General features: G+C 42.7%; 1 protein-coding gene across 1 annotated transcript in view; it reads left to right on the top strand.

Annotated features, from left to right (window-relative positions):
* The window catches only part of grin3a (glutamate receptor, ionotropic, N-methyl-D-aspartate 3A), a 171667-nt gene that overhangs the window by 83331 nt on the left and 67673 nt on the right, over positions 1-20663 (top strand). Inside the window, exon 3 of the mRNA XM_034192200.1 lies at positions 13223-13892. Within this exon, the coding sequence (XP_034048091.1) occupies positions 13223-13892 (670 nt within the window). The remainder of the gene's footprint in view (positions 1-13222; positions 13893-20663) is intronic.

Genomic DNA, 20663 nt, shown 5'->3' with positions numbered 1-20663 from the left:
CTCCAGCGCCTAAAAGGATCGAGGCCCGGCGCTTCTGGACTCACTTTTACCGCCAAACACCCCCCAGGTGGACACGACAAACCGACTCTCTGCGAAGGATAGAAAAGGTGAGGTAAGTCAGCAGCTACAACCAATATCCTTCAAAAGGCACACACTATCAGCAACACATTCAGGTTTGTATTTAAGCTTTATGTAAATGAGCAGCCTCTCACAACAGGTGGAGGATCACCAGTCCGCACGCCACGGCAGTGTGAAGCGAGCTGCACAATTCTCATCACAATTCAAATATACTGCGTAACAAAATACCGTTACTATCAACAATTAGTCAAACAATTAATCACCTCTGATGTGTGCTGACAGCATGTGTCCCTCACCCTTCTTCCTTCACAGGCACGATGTGTCAAACCCAGGCGCGGTCCTCAGCGTCTCACAAACGAACATCACAAGGTCGAGTTCCCGGCAATTCTGCTTGAATCACACATGGCTTAAATGCAGAACGCCATCTCATTATCTGCTTCAGCTGAAAGTCTTTAAGGTTGCACTTGAGCACCATCCACAGGTGCTGCACATAACACTGATGAGGGTGAAGGACTCTTCTGCCAGCACTTTCTCCACAGACAATAAATCAGTTTGCACACCACCTGGAGAGCAAAGAAAAGAAAAGAACACAAAAATGTCCAGCCACACCCCCCCAACACACAACAAGACGTGTAGAAAAGAGTAGAGCAGAGCCACTTAGGTGCCTGGTCTTGAGAACCAGGGATGGTAGGTTGAAAAGTTTTTTATCCCATGGGAACTCTCCCTACCCACTATGACTGCCATTCGAATCCTCCTTCATGTGCCATTCGGTCTCAATCATGTTATCTGTGAACGGGCCATGAGGCAAGGTGACCCCAAGAAGCCTATTGGTTTGAGGGTCAAAATCACTGAACTATACTTTATAAAAGCCTTCTACAGAAAAGTATTAATGGGAAACTTAGCAACATTAGCCCAGAGGGGCTTGTGCAGACTAGTCACTTATTAATGTCTAAATTCTTTCATTATTTTATCTTCTTAAATGTGAACAGTTTCTGTTTTCTTTTCTCCTCTGTAACATTCAGCTGAATATCTAATATGTTTGGATTGTGAACAAAAGAATCTTCGGTCAACAAAAGAGTCTTGGGAGACCTCATTTAATATATAAAGCTGACCAAGTGTGCATGTGTGTTCACTATGCACAGCCACAATAATTAAGCAATCGACACCAGACTTGGTATGGTGACTGGGGGCACTGGGGGGGGGGAGGGGCATCACTGGGGCCCTTAGATTGATACGTGCACAAACACAAACATGGTCATCCTTATATATATTAGATCACCACCAGCTCACTGGAACCCTTATTTTCACAGTTCATGTGGTACTCAGGTCTGGTAGCAAGCATCACACTTTACTTACAACGTAGTTGCAGCTGGCAAGGGTGCACTTTAAGCACAATCTGAATGGCCATGTCATGTCACTTTGACATGACATGGCTAAAACTCTTCTTCATTACCCGTGCGTAGATCGGGTAACTCCGCTAGTGGCATAAGGGCATAAGGTCATCTGCACAGTAAAATCACCAGTGTAAAGCTAACACTGACAGTGTTAAATTAACACTGCCCGTTACATATGGTCCTACTCTGGTCAGAGTGGGACCACATGTTCACTGTCAGTGTTAATTTAACACTGGTGATTTTACTGTGTGGTACCCTGCAGCGGTCTGAGTATCTCTTGAAGGTTCTGTCAAAATTTTGGGTGCCTAGCTCAAGTAAATTCACACAAAACATTATGTTGCACTCACTGACATGACACGTCACATCACATCACGTCATGTCATGTCAAGTCTGAGAGCATGGGCTGGTGCCATGTACCTGGAAACGCCCCATAGTGGGGTGGATGCTGCAACTGGTCCTCCACTCACTGACCCCATCATCTAATTGATATGGAAATCAGGGCACTGTTGCTATGGTGATTATTCTGTCATATCATTGGTGTCAGAGATCTGATGCATTTGTTGGCTCCAGGAGAACAGATGCCTCTGCAGGAAACTATGTTTCAGTATCTTATCTAATTCATGAGTTATACACAGACACCAATGTATTTAGACAGTGACCTCTGATTTGATCTTTGACCTATGACTTTGACGTGCCTGCTGCTGTGAGAGAAAGGTCCGCTGAGTTTCTCCACCAAGTTTGAGTAAAATTGCTTATTGCGTTTTGAAGATATTGCTGGAGACAGACACGTCCAAGATAATAACCTCTGAATAATAAAAGACACAGAACACCTGCCAGAGACTGATGTTCTGACCTCCACGCTGTCTGAAACTACACGTCGCAAATGTCTTTAAAACCTTATTGTATTATTCAAACATATCGGTGAGTGAATAGAAGAAAATATGAAGCACAGTAACATATGACCTTTAATTTAAAAAAGTGACATTTCACTTTTACAGCGTAACATCTTCGGCACTGTCAGGAACGTCACTTCCACTGTGAACGAGGAGGGAAGAGACAGCGCACAGGTAGCTCCACATCTGCAAGCCACAGTGAAGTCTGTGACCTTCAGACCGGCGGGTGGAGGCGTCACGGCAGCGTACCACCTGTTAGACTGTTGGGAGAGTTACCAGCAAAACGAGAGACACTTCTGAAAAGTCATCTCGTTTGCATCGTTAACTCTTGAAGGCAAATCAAAGAGGCGTGTGTTTGCCAGCGCAGGATGAATGTCTATGTTTTTGTGCCTCCACACGTATCGTGGTGTCAGTGAGACAAACGGTGTGTGACACTGGACAGGTTTCTGAGATAGTACACCTCCCCAGATCAGAAAAAAGAAATTTCCAAATTTAAAAAGTGATTCTTTAATTTACTTTGAAAGGATGAACGGAGAAATTTTCATGTTTTGTGTGATCAGCGTTATTTCATGTGTTAATATTCATCTATTCCTGCATTTAAGGCCTGAAACACCTTACAAAAAAAAGTCAGGAGAAGGAAAACTGATTTATTACGTCCACCAAGGACGTAATAAAATCATTGCCGTTTATTAAATTATTTACTTATTTATTTATTTGTCTGTCTGTTAGCAGGATTACACTAAAACGACTGCACGGATTTTGACAAGTTTTTTTTTTTTTTTTTTAACCACAGATAGATATTAGGCAGCACAGTGGCTTAGTGGTTAGCATTGTTGCCTCACAGCAAGAAGGAGATGGGTTAGATTCTCAACGGTGGGCTTTCTGTGTAGAGTTTACATGTTCTAACCGTGTTTGCGTGGGTTCTCTCCGGGTGATCCGGCTTCCTTCCACATCCAAAGACATTGCGGGTTAGGTGGATTGGAAACTTTAAATTGTCCATAGGTGTGTGTGTGGGTGTGAATGTGTTTGTTTGTCTATATGTGTCCTTGTGACAGACTGGCGTCCTGTCCAGGGTGTACCCCGCCTCACACTCTATGACTGATGGGATAGGCTCCAGCCCCCCGCGACCCTTAATTGGAATAAGCGGTTTAAGATGAGTGAGTGAGTGAGATATGTTAGGCCATGGAAGACTCCATTAAATTTTGGAGGTGATCCGGATATGGATTCTGGACCAAGATTTGACTTTATATAGGCTTTTAAGAATTACGTCAAAACTACTTCACAGATTCTCACCAAATTTGCACCACAGATAGATATTAGGGCATGGAAGACTCCACTGAATTTTGGAGGTGATCAGCATTCTGGCTCAGGATTTCACTTCATAGACTTTTAAGGATTACAGGATTTGACATAAACCAATTTGCCCCACTGGCCCACAAGGCCAGTAGAATTTAGAAGTAAAAGGACCAGTAGAATTCCACAAAGGCAAGCTGGTTAGGGCCCGGTCCCAGTGGAGAGAGGATTAATTGTGCATGAATTGAGTACACAAATTACGGGCATTCGATGTCGTCCGCAACAAAAATGGCCAAAAATGACAAATGTCCCAGTATGAATTATGGATATATTAATAATATATAGCAAATATATGATGAACAATCACGGTTGTATAACGCATGTAGTGAGGAAACTGCTGGACTTGGACAAATTAATTGGAGTAAACAAGCAGTGAACAGGGCGAGTGGTGACGTCAGTGGATCGCATCAGAGCGCAGCTCGTCTGAACGATTATAACAAGAAGTTAAATCTGTTATAAACATAGCAATAAATACTGTAACAGCTGCAGACAAGAAGGAAAAAACATGCAACTGTTTTATCAAGCCTTGACAATGTAAACAAGTCAAATAATTACCTTTTTAGACAGCTCAAAATGCTTTCTGCAGCTTGTTAGCCGTTCGCGCATGCATGCACGCGCACGTGCGTGCGAATGGCCCAGCTGCAGCTTCCTCTGTGATTCAGGTGATTAGAGCCATTTTCAACAGCCAGTAAGAATAAAATGATTAATCCGCCGCAAATCAGATGCAAAGCAGAAGTAATAAAAACGCTTTATTCGTGGCCAGTCTGTATGCAGTTGCTACAACTTATTATAACTCAATTCATATACAATACAATCTGTGATCAACTTGTCCAAGTCCAGCACTTGCTCCAGAGGCTGTATTGTTGGTGTAAATAGTGATGCTGACAGCCCGAGTGAGCTTATTTTATGACCACAATGCAGATGCCATGCACGCGCAACACGTGCGTGATGCATTCATAATACACCCGTAATACTGCCGTGATAATCTCAATGTGTCGGATCAGTTTCCTCACTACATGCATTATATAACCGTGATTGTTCATCATATATTCACTATATATTATTAATATATCTGTAATTCATACCGGGACATTTGTCATTTTTGGCCATTTTTGTTGCGGACGACAATGAACGCCCGTAATTTGTGTACTCAATTCATGCGCAATTAATCCTCTCCCCAGTGGGACAGGGCCCTTAGTTCGTGATGTGGACATGATGGGGACACAAAATATCCGTTTTACACACTGTCCCGGTCCGCTGCCAAGCCGCAAATCCCTGTCAGTTGCGGCTATCAGCAGATGACAGTGAATATACAGCGCATAGTTTGAGTATGTATTGTGTATGTATTGAGTATGTAAGGCAGATGTCATCCGCAGCCAAAATTTTGTGCAGCTCAAAAATCCTGGTAATGGAAAAACGTGCCTCTGTGGATAATTACGGATGTGTGCGGATGTCGGCCGACTCATACAAGCATGTTTCACGCATATTGCAGATGTTAAGTGAATATAAGCCAATTTTGTGCGCAATCCATACGCAAATCCTCCTAAACGCCAGTGGGACCAGGCCCTTAGACTTTAAAACTAGCTTCAAAACAGCCAGGGTCTACCAGGACCAAGCATATACTTTACTTACTTGTCAGCATATGACTGATAGGCCCTGCAGATTTGGCAGAATTCTTCTTCAGAATTCATTCTTCTCTTGGTCATGACCAAGCCGTGGCCATTTCTGTGGCCAGGTCGGGACAGAACCTCTCTTCCTCTTGTTTCTTTCATATAGCCTGTCTCTCTCCCTTAACTCATCATCACTAAGCTTCCTCTTCTGGCCAACTCCTTTAGCAAAACTCTTTCCTGGTTGTTGTCCGGATTTGGGTGGCTGGAGTTTAAACATATTTCAATTCCAATTTCAAAGCGTTCTGTTAGATTTGCGTCTTGTTCGTCTTCGTTTCCTGCAGCTTCCAGCACATTTAAAGATGCTAACGAACATTGCCGAAGATCGGTGACTGAAACGGCCAAACGCATGCTCCACACATCGACAATATACATTTCAATGTGCGCAAGATTCTGCAGGAGCATGGTGCGTGGGTGCGAGACCAAAACAAACATGGTGGACTCTGTGAAGTTTGATGACACGGAGATGTGAAGAAATTTGACTTTGCCGCTGCAAAATATGCTAATAAATTGAATTTTGTGTATTTTTGTCGTGGCCCAAGTGGGCCATCATTTGATAAATTGCACTGGCCTGTAGTGGGAAAGTGAGCCAAACCGGTGCCAGGCCAGCGGGCAAATGGCTATGTCGAGCCCTGGATTATATCAAATAGAGATGGGGCTGATCTGATCTGATATTAGTATCAGGTTCCAACATCAATGTAATTCATCTGTATTAAATCTGCGGAGTTTTCCGATCCAGAGGCCCGTCTTTGTGTTTCTGCTGAAACATCTTGCTGGCTGCTGGCTGAGGGGGAAAGGGGGGAGGTCCCTTCCGCAGGTTGCAGCCAGCAGAACAGGTGAGCATGAAGCTGACCAACTTTTCAACACAACATGTCCACTGGTTGGACATATTTTCTACTGAAAACACAAGACAGCACCGTGCAATATTTGCAAAACTGTTGTACTGAGAGGCGGAAGTGACCTACAATACAGCCAACTTAATCAGCACAAGGATTTTTTAACCAGAACCAGAAAGATTAAATGAGCTGGGAGAAAGCTATGGTGATTTATGAGACTGACCCAGACTGACTCCAAATATGAGTACATTAAGTACTTTTATTTATTTAAATTTTTTGGTGGTTTGTTGTGGCATTTTGGAAATGCAGAAACACGCTTTGTCCTAAAAAACGGTTCAAAATTGTAGCTGAACTTTCAGATCTTCTTTTTCAGAAAATCCTCCTCTATACCACTTCATCATGAAGCTGCATAACTGGAGATAAAAATATCCTCATATAAAATTGACAATAATGATAATAATAATATTAAAGCATACAGAGCTCTGGTATCGGAATAGTATCGGTATCAGCACAAATCCAAATTCAGGTTTCGGGATCGGACTGGAAGTGAAAAAATGTGGATCAGTGCCTCCTTAATGTCAAAACTACTTCACGGATCCTTCCCAAATTTGCACCACCGATAGGTATTAGGGCATGGAAGACTCCACTTAATTTTGGAGGTGATCTGGATCTGGATTCTGCTCAGGATTTCACTTTCTAGGCTTTTAAGGATTACATTGAATTTGGGAGGTGATCTGGATTGTTGGACATCAGAAATCTCAGTTTGTTCATGTGTTAATCTCCTGACTTTTCTTTACTACTGCTTGTGCTGTGTTTTGTGTTGTCGCTGTCATTTTGCAATGCTCTGCAGCAACTGTAGCATTTCTGCCCAAGAAAAAATGGCCCTACTGGGGACAATAAAGTATATTTGGTTGGTTGAAAATGGAATGTAAAAGTCATGATTTAATTCTTATATTTGGAATCAATTTCACCCGTCCCAACTTTTTTGTATGTGTTCATTCATTCATTCATTCATTCATTCATTCATTTATTCATTTTCTGAGGTTTATCTGGATCTGCGATGCGATGGCAGTAGACCGAGCAGCTCATCCCACATTTCCCTATCCAATGAAATAGAGGTCAAAATAAATAAGGTTCAGTGTTTTTGTTTTGTGCTAATCTTCCAGGTTTTTCTGATTTTGGGTTTCACAAAGTAACCAGGGTCAATATAACCATCCATAAGTCCCTTCAGCTTCTTCCTTGTTTCACTTAGGGCAGATCTGCATCTTGACTTGACATAAGTTTTACAGCAGATATCCTTCCTTACACAACTCCACATTACACCTGCGAGGCATGTCCTGCTGGATACTTTTTTCAGAGAGCACGGAACTCTGGTCGTGGAGGTGGTTTAGCTATCTTTTATAAAGATCACCAAGGCCTTTCTCTTGTGAGCTCTCCTCTTTTGAGTGCTTGGCTTTTTCCTCCAAACCACCACACTCAATTACTGTTTTTCTCATTTACCGGCCTCCCAAATCTCATCCTTCCTTTCTTTCAGAGATGTCCAAGTTTCTTACGACATTTTGCTCACACTCATACTCTGGGATTTCAACATCCATGTGGATACTCCTACCTGTCATGTGGCTGCTGAATTCCTTCCATTTCTGGACTGTTTGGCATTGGTGCAACATGTTAAACTCCCAACACACTCCCATGGACACCCCCTAGACTTCGTCATCACAAACTCTCTACCTGTTCAACATCTCTCTGTCTATGATATGGGTGTGTCTGATCATAAGATTGTCTACATGGATCTTCCCTGCCAGGACAGCATCACCAAGCCAAAGTGACAGATTTCTTTTAGAAACCTGAAAAATATCAATCTTGAACTCTTAACAGCTGACCTTTAGAATTTCATTCCTGTCTCGCGCTCAGTGTCAGTCAATGCCGCGGATTTTTATCACACCAGCCTCTCTAAGATTCTGGAGTGTCAAGCTCATGTTAGAAAAAGGACAGTTGCTTTCACACGCTCAGTTCCATGGTTCACCTCTGAGTTGAGAAAAATGAAGGCAGCTGGTCAAGCACTTGAGAGACACTTTTTAGCTTCAGGTCTGCTAGTTCACAAGCACCGCAAGACTTATGCTAGGTGTCTCCATGAATCAAGATCCATTTTTTAACTCATCCATAATCTCAACTAGTCCTAGAAATTTAAAAACACTGTTTTCCACCATCACTCATTTCCTCCAACTTCAAGCACCAGCTTTCACTGATCCCACCAATGACCTTTGAAATGAATTCATCTCCTATTTTCCAAACAAGGTTCAAACACTACAATCTGCCCTTATCACTTCCCCTTCCACATCCGTCCCAGCTGTCAATCCACAGTCTGGGAATCTTACCCCCTTTCTGCTCTTTTCCTGTGGTTTGTGGGAGGGAAGTTGAGGCCATGGTCAGGGCCACGGAGCCCTCCACCTGTGCTCTCAACTCCTTCCCAGCATCCCTAATTAAGGGAAACATTGCCATTTTCATTCCTCTTAGAACTGCTATAATCCACCAATCTCTCCAATCTGGTCATGTTCCTCCCATTTTGAAATCTCCCAATATCAAACCCCTACTTAAAAAACCCTCTCTTGACCCGCAAGATCTGGCAAGTTACAGACCCATCTCTAATCTTCCCTTTGTGGCAAAACTTCTTGAAAAAAAAAAACTGTTTTGGTCCATATTCAAGATAATTTACATGAAAACAGTATTCTGCAAAAATTCCAATCTGGTTTCCGTAGACCTCATAGTTCAGAGACAGCACTTGTCCGGGTCACAAATGAGCTGTTGGTCGCTTTTGACCATGGGTATTCCTCTGTTCTTATTCTGCTTGACCTGTTGGCAGCCTTCGACACAATGGATGCTATCCTCCTCCACTGACTACAGCACCTTGTACAGCTCACTGGCACTGCCCTGGATTGGTTTCGATCTTATCTGTCAGAGAGATCGGAAGTAGTCTCCACTGGGCGTGCCAGTTCATTGAGCCATCCTGTGTCTTATGGGGTGCCTCAGGGATCAGTCCTGGGATCCCTTCTATTTAATCTGTAGATAGTGCCACTTGGATGCATCATCAGTACTTATGGGGTCTCATTCCACTGCTACGCTGACGATATTCAGTTGTATCTGAGGCTGGGTGGCAGTGTGTCTGAGACCCCATCTGCTTTTGTTCCATGTCCATCTCCATCACCCTCGGTTTCCTCTCCTTCTCTAGCTACCCCTCTTTCCACTCTCACAGCCTGTCTGGAGGAGATTAAGGCTTGGATGCAGCAAAATTTTCTCCATCTTAACAGTTCAAAAACTGAAGCAATCCAAATTAGCACTGTCCATCAAATTCAGCAACACAAAATTCTCAGCATTGCCTTTGCTTGTCAAAATATTGCATCTTCCACTACTGTCACCAACCTTGGTGTCATTTTTGATCCACAACTCACCTTTGAATCCCATATACAGTGGGGCAAAAAAGTATTTAGTCAGTCCCTGATTGTGCAAGTTCTCCTACTTAGAAAGATGAGAGAGGTCCATAATTTTCATCATAAGTACACTTCAATTATGAGAGACAAAATGAAAAAAAATTCCAATCAAATCACATTGTAGGATTTTTAAATAATTTATTTGTAAATTTTGGTGGAAAATAAGTATTTGGTCACCCACAAAGAAGCAAGATTTCTGGCTCTGACAGACCTGTAACTTCTTCTTTAAGAAGCTCTTCTGTCCTCCACCTGTTACCTGTATTAATGGCATTTGTTTGAACTTGTTATCTGTATAAAAGAAACCTATCCACAGCCTCAAACAGTCAGACTCCAAACTCAACTATGGCCAAGACCAAAGAGCTGTCGAAGGACACCAGGAAGAAAATTGTAGATGTGCACCAGGCTGGGAAGAGTGAATCTACAATAGTCAAGCAGGTTGGTGTGAATAAATCAACTGTGGGAGCAATTGTAAGAAAATGGAAGACATACAAGACCATTGATAATCTGGGGTCAAAATGATCATGAAAACGGTAAACAAAAATCCCAGAACTACAAGGAGGGACCTGATGAATGACCTACAGAGAGCTGGGACCAAAGTAACAAAGGCTACACACTACGCAGAGAGGGACTGAAATCCTGCAGTGCCAGGCATGTCCCCCTGCTTAAGCCAGTATATGTCCAGGCCTGTCTGAAGTTTGCCAGAGAGCATATGGATGATCCAGAAGAGGATTGGGAGAATATCATGTGGTCTGATGAAACCAAAATAGAACATTTTGGTAAAAACTCAACTCGCCGTGTTTGGAGGAAGACGAATGCTGAGTTGGATCCCAAGAACACCATGTCTAACCCCCATGTCTAACCCCCATGTCTAACCCCCATGCTTCACATGGGGGTTTCCACCCCCATGTGAAGCATGGGGGTGGAAACATCATGCTTTGGGGCTGTTTTTCTGCAAAGGGGACAGGACGACTGATCCGTGTTAAGGAAAGAATGAACGTGGCCATGTATCATGAGATTTTAAGCCAAAACCTCCTTCCATCAGTGAGAGCATTGAAGATGCAACATGGCTGGGTCTTCCAGCATGACAATGATCGCAAACACACCGCTCAGGTAACGAAGCAGTGGCTCTGTTAAAATCATTTCAAGGTCTTGGAGTTGCCAAGCCAGTCTCCAGACCTTAGCCCCATAGAAAATTTGTGGAGGGAGTTGAAAGCCCATGTTGCTCAGCAACAGCCCCAAAACATCACTGCTCTAGAGAAGATCTGCATGGAGGAATACGCCAAAATATCAGCTACAGTGTGTGCAAACCTGGTGAAGACTTACAGGAAACGTTTGACCTCTGTCATTGCCAACAAAGATTATGTTACAAAGTATTGAGCTGAAATTTTGTTATTGACCAAATACTTATTTTCCACCATAATTTACAAATAAATTCTTTAATCCTTAAATTTAAATTTAAAATCCTACAATGTGATTTCCTGGAATTTGTTTTCTCATTTTGCCTCTCATAGTTGAAGTGTACTTATGATGAAAATTACAGACCTCTCTCATCTTACTAAGTAGGAGAACTTGCGCAATCAGGGACTGACTAAATACTTTTTTAGCCCACTGTAAAACACATTTGTAAAACTTCTTCTTTTTTTTTCACCTTCGTAACATAGCTAAAAGGTAGACCCACACTCTGCCTTTCTGACTCCGAAAAGCTCATCCACGCCTTTGTCTCCTCCAGACCGGACTACTGCAATGCACTTCTCATTGAGATTCCTGGCAAGAACATACAAAGACTTCAGTATGTCCAGAACAGTGCCGCCAGGCTCCTGATGACAGTGCGTAAGCATGAGCACATCACTCCCATCTTCCGTTCACTTCACTGGCTTCCCATTTCTGCCCGGATCACATACAAAATTTCACTGCTTACTTTTCAATGTGAATACAGTAACACGTCATCATACCTCACAGAACTGCTCACCCCTCACTGTCCTGTACGTTCTCTTTGCTCCTCCAACACTCACCTTCTTCTCACTCCTAGGACTCAATCTCGTACCTTAGGAGATGGTGCCTTCTTCTGTGCAGCCCCTCAACTGTGGAATGCCCTGCCTCCTCATCTGTGGGCTCCACAGACCATGGAATCTTTTAAAAAGGGCCTTAAAACTTTTCTTTTTACCTGATGTTTTAACTGATTTTCAGAGGTGTTAAATCCAACTTCAGAAAGTAAAAGTCCAGCCACATATTTGTTCCATCTTCCCAATAAACCAGCTGATTGTAATTAGTTCAGCTCTTCAGGCAGGTGGATGAGCTAATTATTGAGATCACCTGTTTTAGGTGCTCAGGTAGAAGCAACACATGGGAGGGGTTTTACTTTCTGAAGCTGGATTTGACACCTCTGCTGATTTTAAAATTTTTACTTCCCCTATTGTTTTAATGATCTGCCTACTTTTGCTTCTGATTTTATCAATATTTCCTTTTAATTACTGTAGCACTTTGAGATTTATTGTAAATCTAAAGTGCATTATGAATTTAATTTATTATTATTATTATTATGACACGGAGAACAGGCAGGGGTGGGGTTTGAACCGGTAACCTTCCGCACTGGAAACAAATGAGCTAACCGCTTGGCCACCACCCCTAATATAACCATCCATGTCTATAAATTCCAGCCGCTGCAGTGAGAAATGACATTCCTCACGGTAACCCAGCAGAAAACTCATTTATACGTGCAATTAATTGGTCATATGATTTTTCGCTATAACACAGATGTTTACTGACTGAAGCTGTCAGTGATGATTTCGATGAAAACGCCAAAAGATAACATGTCTTTAGAAGTTCTATTGCGCATCAAGCTCATTTTATCAAAGCATGGAAACCTGCCAACACCACCACAACACACACACACACACACACACACACACACACACACACAACATGTGCAACTGAGTGATCAGAGAAAGCTGAAGTCCTGGCTTCTTCTGATACGTAATGGAACCCATATGTGGACACGGGATCTGAGGTGAAGTTAGAAGATCCTGCATTGGACCAGCCTGATGTGTGCCTTTCTTTGAGTTTTTCTATATTTGGGAAAGATTTATATTATTTTCTTCACCAAGGAGGCAGTAATAAGAAGATACTGTCTGTGTGTCATGGTTTGTGAGTATGACCGTGAAAATAATATAAAGTAATCATGGACGGTGGTTGGGCAGCTGAAGAAATGTCTGAGAAAATAAAAATGAATTCCTTGGTGGAGTTATAAAGATAACCATCCCTATTTTGAAATTTCAAGAGAACGCAAAATGTTTTTTTTTTTTCCTTCCCAAAGTGTAATACATATTGCTGGATTCCGAGAAGTTCCTGCAGCAGCCCGATGACCATCAACAATTTGTCTTAATTATTTTCATGGTTGCACCTGTGAGGATGATAGACTGAGATATTCTGTGTGCAGTCACATGGCTGTACATTATCTCTCCTTTCCTCCACCTCCTATTTGTCCCACTGTAACTACTTTTCTCTCTCGCCCTTCAGGTTCCTCTCCAACACGTCGTTTGAGGGCCACAGCGGTTTCGTATCCAGACGCAGTCACAGCCAGAGTGTCATCTCAGAGTCCCATCACTACATCTGGTCCCTCCAGCTGGATCCTCTCGGCCAGCCAACCTGGACCCGCTTGGGACGTTGGCGCCGTGGAAATGTCCTGATGGACCAGGGGGTCTGGCCAAACTATCAGGGATCTGGAGGCGGCGGTGACTGGCGGCGATCCGCACGCTTTCACATGCGGGTGGTGACGCTGGTGGAGCATCCGTTTGTGTTTACCCGTGAGGTGGACGTGGATGGGATGTGCCCCGCGGGCCAGCTGTGCCTTGATCCGCTAACCAATGAGTCTTCAGTTTTGGAAAGGCTTTTTCACAACCTGGCAGCACCCAATGGGAGCGTCCCCACGGAACTGAAGAAGTGTTGCTATGGTTACTGCATCGACCTGCTGGAGAAGCTGGCAGAGGACATGGGCTTCACTTTTGACCTGTATATTGTTGGCGACGGGAAGTACGGCGGACTCAAAAATGGCCGGTGGACCGGATTGGTGGGAGATTTGCTGAGTGGCGCCGCCCACATGGCAGTGACATCATTCAGCATTAACTCAGCCAGAAGTCAAGTCATAGACTTCACCTCTCCCTTCTTTTCCACCAGCTTGGGAATTCTGGTCAGTATATGGATTTTTCCGTGTGTTTTCCCCTCCTCTTCCTCTCTCTCTTATTGACCTCACCTCAAGTTTTTCTGCTTAGTATTCTGGTGATCAGGTTTTCTTCTGATAACTAACCCTAAATTAAAAGACTCTAAAACAGAATATTGTCACAGTACCTGACAGACACACTGATGGAGGGAACCACTCCTTCAGGTTTGCCCGTTTTTTTCAGCTGTGCAGTGAAAGCGCAGCAGCTTCTTCACCTGGAATTGTAGAATTAATGTACTTCAGGGTTCCATGCACTTAATTATCATTCAAAATTTATGAGGCGAGTCTTGCCAGTGCAAAGATTCACTTGCTGAACTCTTTAATTAATTGTTTGTCAAGCAGAGGAGTTGCTAAAATGGACCCTGTTTGAGTCATTCTTGTGCGACTTTGCTTTTCTGTAATTTTTTTTCCCCATCCTGTGTTGACTATTCTGAGTTGTGACTCAATCATGTTTCTTTGACAATAAATCGCCCTGCACAGGACCTTCTTCCAACTCAAGTTGATGACACAGGCTTCCGTGTAATTATTTCCTGAATTTATGCTGAGCAAATAATCATATGCTTAAACTCCACGGCTGAAAAAGCTGCAGTAGAATGTATTATAAGATACATTAAACAAACATTCTTATTCTTCATGTGAATCCCAATAACTTTGGGGACCTGAATTAGGCATGCAGTGTATGCACACAAGCAATCTGACATTAGGCTTTAATTCTGAAATTTGAAAGCAGTGTGATACTGAGAGTGCTGACTGAGATGTGTAGAGAAGGACGTTTTTGGATGTAAACAGGAGAAACAAGAGAAGAGATGTGGTACTGTATGAGGAAGTCTGAAGTGGCAAAAAAGTATGTGAGGGTGGTGCAGGACATGTACAAGGTTGACTGATGAGATCAGACAGGAGTCTCCATGGACTATGATGTTTGCAGATGACATTGTGATCTATAGTAAACAGGATGAGATGAGCCTGGAGAGGTGGAGATATGCTCTGGAGAGCAGGGGCTTCAAGTACAAAGGCTTGCATGGACTTTCTACTAAAAGGTGGCGTACGCCAAAACCCTGAATGTGGTATAAGCACAAATATATTCAGACGTATGAACGTGTGCGTAGGCATAAATTCATGCATGTTCCGTTTGTACATCCCACTGAATGTGGAATTGAGCATGGGACCAAACTTCTCCCTGGCCAAGCCCGATTTAAATATGCAATTTTATGAAAATAAGCCGTTTGAGCAGGGATTCCCCACGACGTCACAACATGAACACAGAAAAGAAATTATACTACACGTGACTGGAAATTACATGGATGCAACGGAGACACGCACATCCAAAACACGTCAAAGGCGTGCTGGATCAAGAAAAATTGTACCAAAAATAGAAACTGAATGATCCGCACAACCACAAGTGCTCCCATAGAACAAAGGCTTTATTTAACAAAACGTAACGTTTCGGGCAAACTGCCTCCATGTAACTGGAAATTACATGGAGACACGCAGGGACAGTTTTTTCAGTACACTGTTGAGAGCACATGAGAGCTACGAAGCATGTGTGTGTGTGTGTGTGTGTGTGTGTGTGTGTGTGTGTGTGTGTGTGTGTGTGTGAGGCTGACACACAGAACAGTGCTCACATACTGACGTTAAAAAAGGTGAGGCGTGCCTCTGCTGACAGTGTGACATTCACAATTTACACACGCGTTTACTGACAAATACTGAACACAGGAAGTCTGTTAAGAAGCTCTGCAGCTCACCTTAATAATAACAATAAAAACATATTTGAATGCGCACATCCCCAAATGTGCCCGCTCTGGTTTTTGTTCGGAACAATTACACAAATAAACGACTTAAACACAAGCAAAAACACCCCACCCCCACCCCCCATCGTGCACCGTGCAGCCTAATTGTCATTGATGGAATGAAAATGTTTCTTGTTAATATAAGCAAATTCATCAGGTGATGGCACCTTTACAGCAACATGTGTGCAGTCAGTAGCTCCGATTACAACCCCAATTCCAATGAAGTTGGATTGTTGTGTAAAATGTAAATAAAAACAGAATGCAATGATTTGCAAATCCTCTTCAACCTATATTCTATTGAATACACCACAAAGACAAGATATTTAATGTTCAAACTGATAAACTATTATATTATTGTTTTGGTGCAAATATTTGCTCATTTTGAAATGGATGCCTGCAACACGTTTCACAAAAGCTGGGACAGTGGTATGTTTACCACTGTGTTACATCACCTTTCCTTCTAACAACACTCAATAAGTGTTTGGGAACTGAGGACACTAATTGTTGAAACTTTGTAGGTGGAATTCTTTCCCATTCTTGCTTGATGTACAACTTCAGTTGTTCAACAGTCCGGGGTCTCCGTTGTCATATTTTGTGGTTCATAATGCACCACACATTTTCAATGAGCGACAGGTCTGGACTGCAGGCAGGCCAGTCTAATACTTTTACTATGAAGACACACTGTTGTAACACGTGTAGAATGTGGCTTGGCATTGTCTTGCTGAAATAAGCACGGATGTCCCTGAAAAAGACGCTGCTTGGCTGGCAGCATGTGTTGCTCCAAACCCTGGATGTACCTTTCAGTATTAATGGTGCCATCACAGATGTGCAAGTTACCCATGTCATGGGCACTAACACACCCCCATACCATCACAGATGCGCTGGTAACAATCTGGATGGTGTGTTTCCTCTTTTGTCCAGAGGACACGACGTCCATGATTTCCAAAAACAATTTGAAATGTGGACTCATCAGACCACAGCACACTTTTCCACCTTGTGTCTGTCCATTTCAAATGAGCTCAGGCCCAGAGAAGGTGGTGGCGTTTCTGGATGTTGTAGATGTATGGCTTTCGCTTTTCATAGAGTTTTAACTTGCACTTGTAGATGTAGCGATGAGCTGTGTTAACTGACAATGGTTTTCTGAAGTGTTCCTGAGCCCATGCGCTAAGATCCTTTACACAATGATGTTGGTTTTTAATGCAGTGCCGCCTGAGGGATCGAAGGTCACGGGCATTCAATGTTGGTTTTCGGCCTTGCCACTTATGTGTAGAAAGTTCTTCAGATTCTCTGAATCTTCTGATTATATTATGGACTGTAGATGATGGAATCCCTAAATTCCTTGCAATTGAACGTTGATAAGCATTGTTCTTAAACTGTTGGACTATTTTTCATGCAGTTGTTCACAAAGTGGTGATCCTTGCCCCATCTTTGCTTGTGAACGGCTGAGACTTTTGGGGATGCTGTTTTTAATACCCAGTCATGGCGCTCACAATTAGTGTCCTCATTTCCCAAATGCTTACTGAGTTTTGTTAGAAGCAAAGGTGATGTAACACAGTGATAAACATACCACTGTACAAGCTTTTTTGAAATGTGTTGCAGGCATTTATTTCAAAATGAGCAAAATATTTGCACTAAAACAATAAAGTTTATCAGTTTGAACATGAAATATCTTGTCTTTGTGGTGTATTTGATTGAACATAGGTTGCAAATCATTCTATTCTGTTTTTATTTACATTTTACACAACATCCCAACTTCATTGGAATTGGGGTTGTACATTCGTGAACACGGCTCTCGCTGCAAAATGCGCAGTAATGTTGGATTGTACCTGATGACGTGGATGTTTGCGGCTCGGCTCGAGGTTGACTGGCACACGCCTGACCGATCAGCCAGCTCACGCTGGAATGCCGCTGATGCCAGGACGCCCAGCGTGGTCAGCACCTGTGTGCGCACAGACAACCCCTGGATCCTTGCCGTATTGCGCTCTGGGCCGGCAACTCCACTCACAGTGGCCTTAGTAATCGAAATCAGTTTATGAGCCAATTATCATTTGGATGTAAATTCTCGCATTCTCTGACTGCACGCTCACATCGTATTGCACCACCATTTGCAAGGTCCTCTAACAACACCACTGTTAATGCCATTTTATGCATCACTTTGCGTGTGCTTTTATATCCATCCATATAAGTGCAAACACGTGTGTGTTAAATGTTCATCAGTGTGTCTCTGATATGCAAATCACTCTGATGACTTCTTGTTTTCACACTATTAATGGTTCCCAGCATCATCTCTACATGTCCACAGTGGAACAATAGCTGTAGAAACATGCGTACACCACCATGGAGTTTTGCGTGACGCACTGCACATTTCCACGCTCAAGTCACTTTTGATACATTTGTACGTGGATGTGGAGATGGGCGTATGCCCGGTTTTTGTGCGTACGAAGACTTACATACGTACATGAGGCCCCAGGGGAATGAAAGTCAGTTGGAGCAAGACTGAGTCCATGTGTGTAAATTGCAAGGATTAGAAGTGGTGAAAGAAGATGAGTTAAATACTTGGTCAACTGTCCATAGTATTGGAGAGTATGGTAGAGAGGTGAAGAAGAGAGTGCAGGCAGGGTGGAGTGGGTGGATAAAGGTGGCACGAGTGATTTGTGTCTGAAGAATATCTGCAAGAGTGAAGGGGAAAGTTTACAAGACAGTAGTGAGACCAGTTATGTTGTACGACTTAAAACCCTGTCACAAATTGACGATTTAGCCAGCGTATGCCAACCATATTACAAAACACTGGCATGTCTAATAAGTTAAGGGTAAGTTTTTAGTCAGTTAAGAGCACTCTGAAGCATGCTGAAGCTCAATGATATATGTCCTAATAGACTGAGCTCCTTGAAAAATTTTAGGCATGCTGAAAATTTTCACATGCGGGTTGTAAGTTGTAGGTAACTTACGGTATGCAATTGTTGGCACACATTTCTTGGAATTTACTCATAAATCCTAATATGTCCATCAATGCTGGCCACTGAATGGCTGAAAGCTGCAGTCCTCATCATTGTTTCATTCACACACTGAGTAAATATTACCTGTTTGCTTCTGTCCGATCCATCATCACAGACTATCTGGCACATATCCACATAAAGTTCCTGATTTTGGAAAACGACGTCTGAAAATACTTTACTGTCGCGGCTGGAAATGTAACGTTTTAAAATAAGTCCCTCGGTGGTTTTTCTGCTGCAGATGTGTTTCTCAGAGGATGCCGGTGTCGCGCTCTGAACAAACAGAAGCACTGTGATGAAACTTCTAAAGTGCCAGTCGACCACGATCAGGTGTGATTAAATAAAGTGCTGTAACTCTTTCAACTTTTAACCCTCTGGGGTCCGAGTGCATTTTTTGGACAGTTCACTCGCCTGGCATAAATGTCTTATTATTGCTGTTAACAGCTCTCCCTGCATCCCACAATCAAGTTTTATCTCTCTTTTTTTTCAGGGCAACCTGTGCTTTCAGAATATATATGTTTTTGTTGTGTTTTATAAGTGTAATAAAGGTTTACAATCAAAAATAGGCAAGGAAAAAATAAAGCAAAAAATAATTTTCCACACACATTTATTCAAAACACACAGCAAACTATAATAAACAACTGTTTTGACACTTTATAAAGGTAATTTGAGGTATTGTGTGAAAGACTGTACAACAAAAATGTTCAAACAATAAACACAAATGCACATTTTGAACAATATACACAAAATGGTCTATGCATTGATATGGTAAACAGTGCTTTACATCGAGAAAACAACAGAGTTATCCAGTAACATTCACATGCAAACTAGTGGATCAATCCTGATAGTTACACACTCTTTGCTTGAGCATGTGAGATTGTCATCAGAGGCTCTCCGTCTGCTCCTGCTTTCACTGATTGCTGTGCGTAATGGTGCAGGGCGTACTGAGTATGTACTAATAGTATGTACTCACTGGAGCACCCAGGGGGCTTTTCAAATGGGCCAACTAGTAACATATCACTCCTGAAAACAATCTTTGGCTTTTCACGTGAGGTAAATCTGCCCTACGATTGGATTTTGGAAAACCATGTGACGGTGAACTAATTCTGATTGGACATTCACATTGCGCACATCATCACACAGCTTCTATGAGGAGTACAAAGATGGCCGATGGCTGGCTCGAAAGTCCGCGGAGTTAACTTTTCAGCAAAAAAAAGTAAGTTTCTATCTCATATCATTAAAAAGTTATTTATAATTTAGTAAACCTTGGTCTTAGCCATCGTATACGACCATGTCGGCCCCAGAGGATTAAAGCACCATCGCTGTTGGTGTGTTCAATCAGACGACCTGATCAATTAGGTCTAATCAGAGATAAATGAAGTGCTGTGACTCTTTAAACTTTTAAAGCGCCGTCGCTGTGATCTGTCGGTGCCGACAGATCACACAGTACTTCATTCAGGTCTGATTACACCTGATCGCGGTCGACTGGTGCTTTGAAAGTATAAATCGTCACAGCGCTTGATTATTCAGATTTGTGATGACCTGATCAGGTCCGCCGATCAAACCTGATCAGAAAGCAACCGCTCAGCGCTTTCAAAGTTTAAAGAATTAGAGTGCTCCATTCACTCACGGCAACGTTTAATACAGCCAGTCGACTCATCAGCATTCTGTACACAGTAAAAATGGTCCACCAAGATTAAAAAAAATGAAAGTAAAAAAATATATAATGTTAAATTTGTTTCTGACCCACACCACACCATGTAGTACAAACCCAAACCACTGGGTGGAAACTGAACTGTCGGCATACGCTGGTTAATCATCAAGGTGTGACAGCACCTTTAGAGACGGTGGCACAAACAAAAATACAGGAGCCAGAGTTGGAGGTGGCAGAGCTAAAGATGTTGCGTTTCTTTTTGGGAGTGATGAGGATGGGCAGGATTAGGAATGAACATATCAGAGGG

The sequence above is a fragment of the Thalassophryne amazonica genome, chromosome 17 (assembly GCF_902500255.1).
Source record: "Thalassophryne amazonica chromosome 17, fThaAma1.1, whole genome shotgun sequence".
NCBI lineage: Eukaryota > Metazoa > Chordata > Actinopteri > Batrachoidiformes > Batrachoididae > Thalassophryne > Thalassophryne amazonica.
The sequence above is the reverse complement of the archived record's forward strand: the minus strand, read 5'-3'. Positions and strand labels throughout refer to the sequence as shown.